The following is a 13,330-nucleotide window of genomic DNA, read 5'->3' on the forward strand; positions in this document are numbered from 1 at the left end:
CATGGATATACACGTACAGGGAAGCCAGGTTGGCATCCCTGCCTTTGACCTCCTAGTACCCCGTCCACACATCCTCTGATGGGGCGTATACTGCATTGCATTGCTTTATTTCCTTGTTTCTCCAGATAGACCCTGAAGGTGTCTTCTCACCTGTTACATTTTTCCAGCTATTCTATGTCTTAAGCCAGGCCTGGAGCAATTTTTCGGGACACAGTATGTGCTCAATAAATGTCAAATATGTAAATCAAGGTCACTGTGTGGTGTGGTCCAAGACCCAGATGAAAGTGCTCTCTGTTCCCTGGAAACTGCTGTGAGGTTTAGTTTGGCAAATTAATATTTTCATTTCCTGTTCCCATCATTTTTCTTTGGGTACTGTAACCAGGTAAGAAACCTGGTTAGAAAATATTTGTTGCTTTCAGTCAAATGTCATCCTAAGCTATGTTCATGCCTTGGTGAACATTTACATGGTGAAAATGCCTGTAGAAAAGCCTGGAGCTGTCCTGTCCCTCACTGGCACACGCAGACATCGTGAATCCGATGAAGTGAAGAGGAAACGGTACCTCTGCATCCCCAGGGTCTTGAAGGATCGCTGCCTCCATGAACAGGATGGTGACTGGAAGGTCTCCCTCCTTCAGCCTTTTTAAACCTTCTTCAAATGCTCCAGGCCAGTCCTTGAAGGGGTTTTCAGTGTGGAAGTAATACCCCTACAGCATGGAGAAGTGCCATGAGACAGTCCGTCAATTTCTCTCTTCATTACTTTCAGTAAGATTTCTATAAATTTCAAGTAGCTTACTTATTTGAATTATTTAATTTATTCAATTCAAATAAATTTAGACCCAATTCAAAAATGGGCATCTGAGATGAATGCACACTTCTCAGATGAAGAAACATAAATGGCAAATAAATATATGAAAGAAAATGTTCAACATCATTGATTATCCAAGAAATGCAAATTAAAAAACACTGAGATTCCATCTCCTTCCAGAAACAATGACTATCATCAAGAAATCCACCAATAACAAATGCTGGTGGGGCTGTGGGGAAAAAGGAACACTTTTCCACTGTTGGTGGGAGTGTTCACTGGTACAACCATTATGGAAATCAATGTGGGTTTCCTCAAAAAACTAGGATTGGAGGTCTCATTTGATCCTGCTACCCCCCTTCTGGGTTTTTTCCCAGAATAATTGAAAACATCATACCACAATGATATATGTACACCATGTTTGTATCAGCACAATTTATAATGCTAAATCTTGGAAGCAAACCAAATGCTCATCAGTAGTGAAATGGATAAATAAGATGTGGTATTTTTATACAATGGAGTACTACTCAGCTATAAAAAAGGATACATCTGAGACTTCTATATGTGGATGGATGCAACCTGAGACTACAGGTGAAATAAATCAGAGTTGCACATGTAAACATTGTGTTGTTTCCCTAGTGTATAAATCTAAAAGAGTAAATAAGATGCAAAATGTAGAGTAGATATTGTTACAGTGAAAGGAGAAGAAACTGCTTAAGAAGAAAGATCTGGAATGAGAGAAAGGAGAAAAAGAAGGGAATATATGCTAGATGACTATACTACTAATGTCTATTAGTTGATCAAAAAGAATGGTTTGTGCTTCCATTGTTTGATCATTTTTCATGCCTATATCTTATAATCCGAGTGACTACTTTGAAGATAACAATATGCAGCATATTAACCATTGCTAATGTCCTATTATTTTGTTTTGAAATTCTGTATCTTCATATTTATTCTTCTCCATTGTAAAACAAATAAATAAAATTTAAACTACTATTTTTCCTCATTATGAATGCATACTTTTTGTTGTATAAATTTTAGATAATATAAAAAGAAATAAAAAGTTTCTCTAATGTCACAACCTAAATATTACTACAATTGCTAGTATTTTGGACTTTGTTTCCTTTCTATTTCTTTTTTCGCTTTTTGTTTTAACTAGTTCCTCTAAATATTAATGAAATACTGACTCTTCAGGCATATTTTTACTAAGTGCTCCACCCAAATCCCTGAAATAGTAATACATACTGTGTATCTGTTCAGTTGCTTGGACCCTCTAGAGGGCTACAAACCATTGCTATATCTAAGATTTTTTTTGTTCCCATAAGAATACATTTTTTGCCCCCCTGGGGCCATATTCCTCCTACTGTAAAATATATGTTTTAAAGATACAGTTTTTAAATAGTTTTTTTAGTTGTAGAAATTTAAATAAAACAGAATATACAAATAAAATCATCAGGTATTTTTCTGCGAATATAAATTACATAAGTAGTATGCATCCTATGGATGCAATCTTGTGGGTTATGCCACATATTGTGATTTTATATTATGATTATTTTTCCATGTTATTACAATTATTTCTATGAATATGTTAAATTTATTTACTCACCCCATTACTGATGGATGTTCAGATTATTTTGAAATTTTTACTATCATTGCTAAGCCTAAAATGAAAGGCTCATGTTGGAATTTTTGTCTTCTTTTGATTATTATTTTGGTATGGATTCATAACAGGATTTATTTGATTAAAGGCTATTTAGGACCTTGATGTGTGTAGCTGAATTTTTGAAAATCTTTGTCTCAATTTAGACTGTCATCTGCACATATTTGAGTTATTGGTTGTAATTTTACTGGCATAGACTATCATAAAATCTCTCTGATTGTATAGATACAAATAAACTAGTCCACTGGTTACGTTACCAACATTTAAAAATGGGTCAAGTAGAGACGCTTGTTTCCCTTAGGTGCTTAGCTTGACAAAACTCCTCATTAAAGGTTACAGGGTCAGAATAAAAAAACTTAATACACAAAAATCAATAGCTTTCCTATGCACTAGTATGAATCTATCAAGAAAAAAAATCAGGAAACAATTCCATTCAAAATAGCTTAAAGCTACCCAGGAATCAATTTAACTAAAAAGGTGAGGAACTGCTATAATAAGAATCACAAAACATAGAAGAAAGAAATTGAAGAAGACGTTAGCAAATAGAAAGACTTCCTTTGCCCAAGGATTAACAAAACTAATACTGCTCAAATGGCCATTTTACTGAGTGTTGTAAGAGTCAGTGTGATCCCCAATAAAGAACTAAAAAAATTCTTCACAGAACTAGAAAAAGAAACAATCCTAAAATTCATATGGAAACACAAAAGACCCAGAATAGTAAATTCAGTCCTGTGTAAAAAGAGCAATTTTTTGAAAAAGAACAATTTTGAAGGCACCACAATACCTGGTCTTAAATTGTATCACAAAGGTATAGTAACAAAAACAACATGGTATTGACACAAAAACAAACATATTAGACCAATGGAATAGAACAGAAACAAATGAATCCATATGCCCAGTGCTATCTGATTTTTGACAGGGGGCCAAAAATGCTGGAAAAAGCACAACCTCCTTGGTAAATAGTACAGGCAGATAACCATATGCTGAAAACTGGAACTGAATTCCTACATTTCACTTTGTGCTAAAATCAAACCAAAATGGTTCAAAGACCTAGATATAAGAAACTTTGACACTGCTGGGAGAAAATATTGGGGAAACACTTGAAGCCACGGGCTCAGGCAGACTAATAGCGCTGTATATAATAAATGTCAAGAGTCAACAGATGGGACCAAATCAAGTTAAAAAGCTTCTGTGTAACAAAGGAGGCAAGAGAATGAAGAGACAAACTATAGAATGGGAGAAAAACTTTTGCAAGTTACAATTCTCACAGATGACTAGTATCTAGATTACATAAAGAACTCAAAAACTTAATACTAAAAGAGCCAAAGAGCTCAACCAATAAATGGGCAAATGAATTGATCAAAGAAGTCTCAAAAGAAGTACAAATGGCCAGTAAATAAAGAAGAAGTGTTTAACATATTTGGCCATTAGGGAAATGCAAATCTAACATTGAGATCCTATTTCATCCTAGTTAGAATCCATCAAATATACGAAAAACAACAAATGCTGTGAAGATGAGGGGTAAAAAGAATTCTCCAACACTGCTGTTGGGAATGGAAAATATGGAAGTAAGCATGGAGATTTTTCAAAAAAATCTAAAAATATACATACAATTTGATTTGGCTGTACCACTCCTGGGTATGGTCCAGAAAAAATATTAGCATACTAAAGTGATACATGCATACCCATTTTTATATCCATGCAACTCACAATAGCTAAGCTATATAAACAGCCTAGATGTCCATTAATTGATGAGTAAAAGAAAATCTTGCATATATACACAATGGAGTATTAGCCATAAAAAAGAACAAAGTGATGTCTTTTTCAGGAAAATGAATAGAACTGGAATTATCATGCTACATCAAGTAATTCAGACTCAGAAAGTTAAGCATCTTATGTTATCTCTTATATGAGCAAGCAACATAAATAAATGGAATGAATAAATAAATGGGAGATGATAGGAAACTAGATGGTAGACTTTTAGAGATGGAGGAGGGGGATGAAGGAAGGTGAAAGGAAAGGAAAGAGAAGGGGTTAATGGGGGTGAAAATAATGAAAATGCATTGTATAAATATTCCAAAGTGAATCTCATGAGCCTGCATTACTAATATGCTCCAATAAAAATGCTAGATTCCTAAACACGATGACTAATGAAAGAATTCCGTCCTTGATTGCCACCGTCAGGTTCAAGACATTAAAAACAGAAAAGAAAGAAAGAAAAATTGTAGGGCATGATCAGATTATGCCATGGTGCTGTGGAAATGGGGTCCCAGGAGCAAGGAGCTAAGGGACCAGCGAGATCTCCAGTGCCTGGATGATAATTTATGGTCAGTGTCCAGTGATTGGCAAAGTTCTTTCTTCTTACCACATTTTGTTTTCTTTGTGCAAAAGATGGTTATTTTTAATGATAGTTCTATTTTCTGATGAAGAATAGAGATGTTGGAAGAAGAGACATTTTAATGACTGTAGGTTAGTAATTCATTAAAATCAGGCTCATATGCCTGTTCCTAGAGCAGTAGATATTCAGCAAGTATTTGTTGCACTGAGCAAAATATCATGACATTACTCAGAACTGAACATTATAGAGATTAACTTCACCAGAAGAAACTTCAATATAAACACACACATTTTTTTTCTGTGTAAGAAAACTCCATATCTCTCTTCTATCTTTCAAATGGCTTCCCCATCCCTAACAAAGTATTGTTGAAGACATAAATCCTAGAGCACTTGGACCTTCACAGGTAATTCAGCTGTTTGGTCACTGGACTTGTTGCTGGAGCTGTGCTCAGGGGAGCATCTCTGAGGAATCCCCAGGACTTGACCTGGTTGTGTGAAGGGCATTTTTTTGCTCCTCTGTAATGACCACCTGAGGGACACAGACCCAAGTCCTGGCTCACTCCCTTGTCATTCATATCATTTCTGTCACTGACATATCAGCAGGACTACAGTGACTGGCTGACAAAGCATTGTGGGATTAGTCTAGCTCTTGGCCAGCCCATCTAAATGTTAGCTCTGAATCTGGCCAGCAGTCAGCATCCAACTTCTGGTTGGTTGCCAACCAGCTTGGCTGCCTTACATATTGGATGATTATCTTGTTTCCATCTATCATAATTTTTTCTAGGTCAGACTGACATTAAATCACCTTTAATTCTTAGGCTCTTAACACAGGTTAGACTAATGTCTAAAGTATGAGCTGCAGAGCCTGAGGTTAGCATATGTAAGAACAGAACTGGTTACCTTCTCACTGGCTGAGATTGTAACTTGGTTCTGGGCTTCTTGGTTCTCAGAAATCCAGTTTCTCCGGGCCATTTCTTCCCATTCTGCTTGCATCTTATCCCAAAACTCTGTATCTGACTAGGAAAACAGAAAAAATGAAGAGAGATACATTTAAGAACATGTTCTATTATCTGGTTCATTCCCAGAGAAGCAGTTTTTTCCCAGTAGATCCAAATGGGTTTTGAAGAGGAAGGGTTTATGCCAGTTAGAACCAAAGGTCTCCTGGAATGGCCAAAGTTTTGAACTGGATCACTTGTGACTTTCTGTAGCAGGAAAGTAACTACTACCTGAATATCCAGCATCGTGAGTACTAACTTCATCTGAAAATCTACCAAGTTATGTCCTGATAAGCCCAATATAAGCTGAAACTATTCTGAGTAGCAAATGCCTGAACATATCTAGCCTACGATACACTGTAGCACAGCAATGCAGTACTCTGTGGAGTATCAGTCCTTTACTTCTTTGATCGTGTGGTGGTTCACTGTGTGGCACTGTGAGTGCTCTAAACCTTTGTCATCAAAGTATGATTTCTACTGAATGTGTATCACTTTTGTACCACTGTAATGGCAAAATGCTATAAGTTGAACTATTGTGAACCTCTGCACTTACAAATAGATTTAAGTGTAGACACTAGGGACACACTTTAGGAGGTTCTCTCCAGAGCTCTTAGATTATGAGAAATTAGAACACCTGCTTTGGGACTGGCTGGGCAGTGACTTGGGAAGGCAGCTGGCTATGAACAAGGGGAAGCTGATCTTACTCTGTAACAAGCACCACTGTAGAAGAATATTGAGCTGGGAGGTTCTGGTTTCACAGCTAGGATTCACAGGACCTGGTCCCCAGCTGGCATCCAGGCTTATCGGTTTATTGCAAATTTGCCTCCTGGCTTTGGGTCTGAACCTGACTGAACTCTCATGGTCTTTTCTGTGGCAGGATGGTATTTTAAAAAATTCTGTCTGTCTCTGTCTCCATCTCTGTCTCTGTCTCTCTCTCCTCTGTCCCTCTCTCTTTAACTTTCTCATACATCTCCTATAAGGGAAATCGGGGGAGATGTGTGAGCGTTCCTAGGCTGAGGCAGAATTTCTCTACAAGAGCTGCCCTTGGTTGTCTTCCATCTTATTAAGCCAGAAGAGAGTACTTCAGAGAGGAGAAAGGAATGAGTCTTTTAAAGGATGTAAGAGAGATGAAGGTAGAGGTGGTGGGTTCTAATTAGTGGGAACCTGTGGCTCGGCTTTCAGGTATTTCCTGGGCACACTCAGAGATCTCCTCTCAGTAAAGCTCATGGCAGCAGGCAGCTTGACAATCTGTGTCTGATATGCTGGAAGCACAGGGAGTGTCCACTAGGTATCCAGGCAAAGGTTAGGAATAAGATGTAATTTTCTTTTAAAATGTATCTTTGTATCAAAATACTGAATTTTTAAATTTTTTAATTATTTATTTATTTTTTTATTTAAGGAGACAAAGAAAAAAAAAGCAGAAAAAGGGTACAAGTTACACAGAATTTCAGAAAAAACAGTAGGAAATCACTAGTTAATGGATTACATATTGTCATCTTAGAAATATTTGTTCAAGTTACAAGATTAAAGCATATAAAGTGGACATTCAAACAGTGTGACTGTAAACAGTTCTGTTCAATGATCCAGTAATATCATTGTGTATCTTATACACTTAAATTTACGTGCAGTTATACCATTTAGAGCACTTTCTTTTCCTCTCTTTTGTACAATGACTATTACACATTTTGGGTTTTATTGCTCCCACAGTTATTATTACTTTTTTTGGAAGAGAGTAAAACCAAATGTGACTTAACAGAACAGAGTCAGTTAAATCAAAAGGGTGGACATAATAGATAATGTAAAAACATAATACAAGGTGATCAACAATGGTTACCATAATGCCTCCCGCTATCTCAAATAGAATTGCCTATATCATCAGTTATAATAAAATTGAACAAAACAGTAAAGAACGAAACCAACAAAACCAAAACATTGGAGACATTACAGGTCTTCAAAAGTAGATAATAGTCAACCACTATGGGCGTCATAATGAATCCCACTATCTTCACAGCTGTTGCCTAAACTTTCGAACCTGGTACTATCAAGCAAAACAGAATAGGGGGACATCAGTCAAAAACAAGACGGTGAGAGTAATACAGGGCTTCAAATCAAGTTAATAGAAAATCAAAGTGGGTTACTATAATATATCCTGCTTTTTTAAAATTTATTTTTCCTTTAATTAAAAGGATAAAAATAAAAAAGTAAATAATAAAATGGAGATTGAATAAAAGAGGGCATAACAACTAAACAGTGCAGATCAAAACATAACCATTTAAGCAAATTAGTGTTTCACCACAAGATAATCCTGACGTAAAAGTAGTTACTATATTGTCTCTTTCCTTGAGATCTTTGAGTATAACTTTGTATACTGTAGCATCAAATATATAAACACAATGTAAAACCATTCAAGAGAATGATAGTATTACAGGGTATTTAGAATCAACTAACAGATAATAAACTATGGTTTCTGTATAATCTCCTTGTCTATAAAAGTTTTTGTTTATACTATCACATATAATAAAATCCAATGAGATACAACATGTTTAGACCAATGGAGACAGAAGAACAAAAGCTTGATGGGACTTCAAAATAAGATGATACCAAATCAGCACTACCTATTATGACGTCGTTTTCTCCAAGATAGCTGTTCCTATCATCCAATCTTCTCTGCCTCATTTCTCTTGAACTCTTTTTCTGTCATTAGTTGTCAGTTTGTCTTCTTCATTATGTTTTCTGCTCCATTCATTGTGGCCTCTCTGCCACTATTTCTGGATTCTTCGTATTTTTTTTTTTTTTTTTTAGAATATCCTGCAGTATTCTCTGTAGAGTTGAATTGGTGGTTGCATATTCCCCTAGTTCCTCTTTATCCTGAAAGTACCTTCTTTTTCCATCAATTTCCAGGGATAGTTGTGCAGGATATCTCAATCTTGGCTGGAGGTTATTATCTTTCAAAGCTTGAATTATTTCCCCCCATGCTCTTCATGATTTGATGGTTTGTGTGCTGTAATTCTGATGGGTGTTCCCTTGTAAGTGATCTGTTTCTTGTCTCTGACAGCTTTTAATATTCTGCTCTTATATTGGATTTCTGAAATTTTGATTATTATATGTCTGGGTATAGCTCTATTTGGGTTGTAGGTGGCTGGGATCCTGTATGCCTCATATATCTGAGTATCTTTACCATTTGCTAAATTAGATAAATTCTCTTGGATTATTTCTGTGAATAGCTTTTGTAGTCCATTTGTTTGTGTCCCCACTTCTTCTCTTATGTTCTTAATTCTTAAGTTATAGATCCTCTTATCATCTTCTAGCTTTTGTATTGTTGCTGTTTGTTTTTTTGTTATTTTTAAGAAGTTTTTCATTTCATGCTCTCATATTACAAATCTGCCCTCTAGTTCAGATAATCTGTCCTTAGTTTCTTTCAAGCTGTTATGCCAGTTTTTGATAGAGTTTTTAGTTTCCTGGTAATCTCTTTGAACCTGTTTCATGTATTCTACGTGTTCTCTATTTTCTCCATTGAACAATTCTCCCTTCTTTTTCTGTTCTTCCATTCCACCATCTGCTTTTTCTTGGGTGGTGCTTAGCATTTCTCTGACTATTCTGCTTATGTCTTGCTTCAGGTCATTAATAACTTCATTCCTGAACTCGTCTATGAGGCTCTGGAGATAGCTTTTTATGTCTATTGGTGGCGTATCTGCTATTGCCTGTTTCTCAGGATTGGGGGCCGAGGAGCCTTTCTTGTTGCTCCCTCTTCCCATATTCTTTGTTCCTTATATATGCAAGCGTATATAGGAGGCCCAACTTCCTTCCCTGTCGGCCAGAGTCTGACTGAATTGCACCGGCTAGGTGTTCCTGCACACCGCAGCGCACCAGGGAGTTACGGACCCGGCAGCCCATGTGGGGCCCACCCCTCCAGGTCAACCTACCGAAAGGCCTCACCGCTAGCGTGCACCTTCAGGCGCTGGGACCTGGGTTGTGCTAGCCTACTGGGTCTCAGCCAGCAGCTAGGCACTGCTCACCAATCCCGCTTGAGAGAGGGATATGTGACTGAAGCCACTACAGCTCCCTGTTCCAGCAAGTCTGCCCGGTCCCAGAATGTCCTCTGTTGGCACCTCCTAGACCGTGGGAGAGTCCCAGTTTCCCTCACTCATCGGAGGTTGATGCACGGCTCCCCGCCCGCCCAGCTCTTAACTCTGTTCACCGATTCCTGTTCTCAGTGCTTTTGTGCGTCTCTTTCCCTGCTGAGCTGATTCAGATGCAGCAGTGGCGGCAGGAAACCCAAATCGTGGCTTCCAATGGTGCGGGCTCCAGCTTCCATGCTCAGGCTTTATCTGTTCCTGTTATAGCACCAGGATTGCATTCCCAGTTGGTATCTCTCAGCCCAGTTCATTCTTGGGTCAGCAGGGTATATCTCCTCTTGCTTAGGATTCCTCCCTCCGCACCATTCCTGGATTCTAAGCTGGGTCTTGCAGAGAGCCTGTGTAGCTGCTGCTATCTGTCCGCCATGTTCTCTGGATCCAAAATACTGAATTTTTTTCATCAGTACCAGGGATTGAACTCACGACTGTGCACTTGCAAGGCAGGCACTTTAGCTGCTGAGCTAAAATCCCCAGCCCCCAAAATATTGATTATGCAAACAGTTTTTTTCAAGTATGTAAAAGCACTGAGCAGATCAGAGGAGGAAGTATGCTCCTATGTTGATAGAGATCTGTCTTTGAGTCAAGGTTGGTGATGCTTTTCATGTTCTTCAGTGCTTCTTGCACTTTATGAATTTTCCACTATGAAGATGCCTTGCTTTTATAATTAAACAACAGGAATAAAATGTAAGTAAAATAAATTATCGTCCGTTTTCAATGCCAGAAAACCTGGGTATTGTTAGATACTAAAGAGTATGGAGAAAATTTTGGAGGACTCATTTTCTTTAATAGCTTTTCAAAAATGCAGGTTAAACTCATCTGCATTAGAAATGAAGAAAATATCTATGAACGAATAGGATAAAGTGAATTTTATAATGTTTACTGAATTTCCTTTACACCCTTTTGAGTGCTGTAAGAAGCCCGTTATTCAAGGCAGATTTGCTCCCCTAGTGACAGTCTTTGAAATTTAAAATGTACTGAGTTTTCTGAATGGAAGGAAGAGGGTGGTTTCATAATGTTTACATCTGTGTTACATAAGGCTATCTCTCCTTTCCTGAAATTTCAGAAGCAGAACCACAACTGAGGTGGTGCTGCTGGGCTCTCACTTAATGAGACACACCAAGACTTACCTTTTCCAGTTAAAATGAATTCCTGTTAACTAGTTAAAGTTTCCATTTAGTTACGTAAGACAACTTTCAGTGTAATCAATTTTCATCATCTCAGAATCCAGTCTATTCACATAGCTGCAATTATCAAAGCCCCCCATCATTTTAAATGAATTTTAGAGAAACCTGAAACATATGGAATTGTAAATATTTTAGATGTGACCAAAGGGATTTTATTTATTAATGTTTTTCCTATCTCTTTTAGGATTTTGGTAGATTGTATTTTTACACATGATGTAATAGATTCTATGCTCACATTGGGAATAAGCGATTGTTGGCAATCTATGTTCATGTTTTGAAGCAGCTTTCTGATGATAAGAGTACACATTCATAAACACTTGGAATATACAGAATGGAGGTTAAAAGAACAATTTTCTTTGTAGGTGGATCTGGGATCAAATATTTGCTCCAACACTGATCTGAAAATCCCTTAACCTCTCTGGACCACATTTTTCTTATATTTAAAATGAAAATATAACAGAAATTTGGATTCCTTGTTATGATGACTAAATAAGAAAATATATATGGCACAAAGTACATGGCAGATGCTCAACAAAAGTAGGTGTTCTCCACTCCTGTTCAATATGCAGTCAGGCAAGAAAAAGAAATAAAAGGAATATATATGTATGGGAAAGAAAGAATTCAGATTATCATTATTTGCAGATGATATGATCCTTTTACATAGAATATCTAAAATTTCCACCAAAAAATTTGTGGAGTTTAATAATCAGTTCAGCAGTGTAGCAGGATATAGCATCAACACACAAAAATCAATAACATTCTTGTACATCAATAATGAACACATAGAGAAAGAATTTAGGAAAACAATACCATTCGTAAAGGTATCAGGAAAAATAAAATACTTATGAGTTAACCCAATAAAGGAAGTGAAAGACCTCTACAATTAAAACTACAGTATTGTGAAAAAGCAGATTGAAGAAGATCTTTGAAAATGGAAAGATAACCATAGCCCCTGCTTCCTGAATAGGCAGAACCAACACTGTCAACATGGTCATACTCCCAAAATTGATACACAGATTTAATGCAATTCTGATCAAAATACCAACAGTATTCCTCACTGAGCAAAAGAAAATAATTCCAAAATTCATATAGGATCAGAAGACACTTAGAATAGCAAAAGCAACCCTGAGCAAACATGAGCAAAGCAGGAGGTATCACGATCCTGAACTTCAAGTTATGAAGTTACAGGGATAAAAAAATCAGCATGTACTAACACAAAAAAAGACACATGAATCCACGGAACAGAACAGAGCATGAAGAAATAACCACAGGCACATTTGGCCATTTAATGTTGGACAAGGAAGCGAAAAATACACACTCAGGAAAGATAGCCTCTTTAGCAAATGGTGCTAAAGATTGGGTATCCACATGCCGAAGGTAGAGTGTAGAGCCATATCTCTCAACATACATTAAACTAAAATCAAAATGGATCAAAAATCTAAATACTAAAATAGGAATATTTAACCTGCTGGGAGATAAAATAGATAAAGTTCGGCTCATCTTCCTGTTAAGCAGCTGTGGCTCCAGCGAGCAGCAGGCAACCTAGGGAGAGAACCAGGCAGCCAGCGTCTCCCGAGATCCGCACCATGTTGGAGCTTAGGGCACTGGGCAACACAGGACCCTGTTCACTTCGCTGGTAGGGAGCTGTGAGCCCACCCCCTGCCCTGTTAGCAAATGGGAGCCAGAGGTCTGAGCATCTCTTGGGAGGATAACTGTATGCAATATAGTAAATATGGGGGATTTCCTTCTATCTTCTCTTTGAAGGCAAACATTATTATCACTGTTTTGCTTTGTTCTGACTTATTGCATTGCTCTATTCAATATTATTTTGACAGGTTTTATGATGTTCTGTATTTGGTTTGATTTTGCTATACATGATTGAAAGGACAACTAGTGTGAAGATAATGAGATATATTATGGTATCTATTACTGTTATCCCTGTAACCTTCTGTGATTGGCTTATGATTGTCTCGATGGGCTGTGATTGTCTTGATTGACTTTATTCTGTCTTGTTCTGTTGTATTTTACTACCTTCAAAAAATTAAGAAAAAATAGATAAACTTCTTGAAATCATAGGTGTAGGTAAGGACTTTCTGAAGAGAACCCCAGTTGTGCAACAAACAATAGCAAAACTCAACCAGTGAGATTATATCAAATTAAAATGATTTTGCACAGCAAAGGAAACAACTAACAAGATAAGAAACAACCTACATATT

General features: G+C 37.1%; 1 protein-coding gene across 19 annotated transcripts in view; it reads right to left on the minus strand.

Moving 5' to 3' along the window:
• Pex5l (peroxisomal biogenesis factor 5 like) overlaps positions 1–13,330 on the minus strand; it is a 204,451-nt gene that overhangs the window by 16,634 nt on the left and 174,487 nt on the right. For all 19 annotated transcript variants that reach the window (XM_063227230.1, XM_063227229.1, XM_063227227.1 and 16 more), the window contains 2 exons: positions 5,700–5,816; positions 561–704 (listed from right to left, as the gene is read on the minus strand). In XM_063227230.1, the coding sequence (XP_063083300.1) occupies positions 561–704; positions 5,700–5,816 (261 nt within the window). The remainder of the gene's footprint in view (positions 1–560; positions 705–5,699; positions 5,817–13,330) is intronic.

Source organism: Cavia porcellus, unplaced genomic scaffold (assembly GCF_034190915.1).
Source record: "Cavia porcellus strain 051 isolate PalLab524CR breed Dunkin Hartley unplaced genomic scaffold, mCavPor4.1 scaffold_17, whole genome shotgun sequence".
Classification (NCBI taxonomy): Eukaryota; Metazoa; Chordata; class Mammalia; order Rodentia; family Caviidae; genus Cavia; species Cavia porcellus.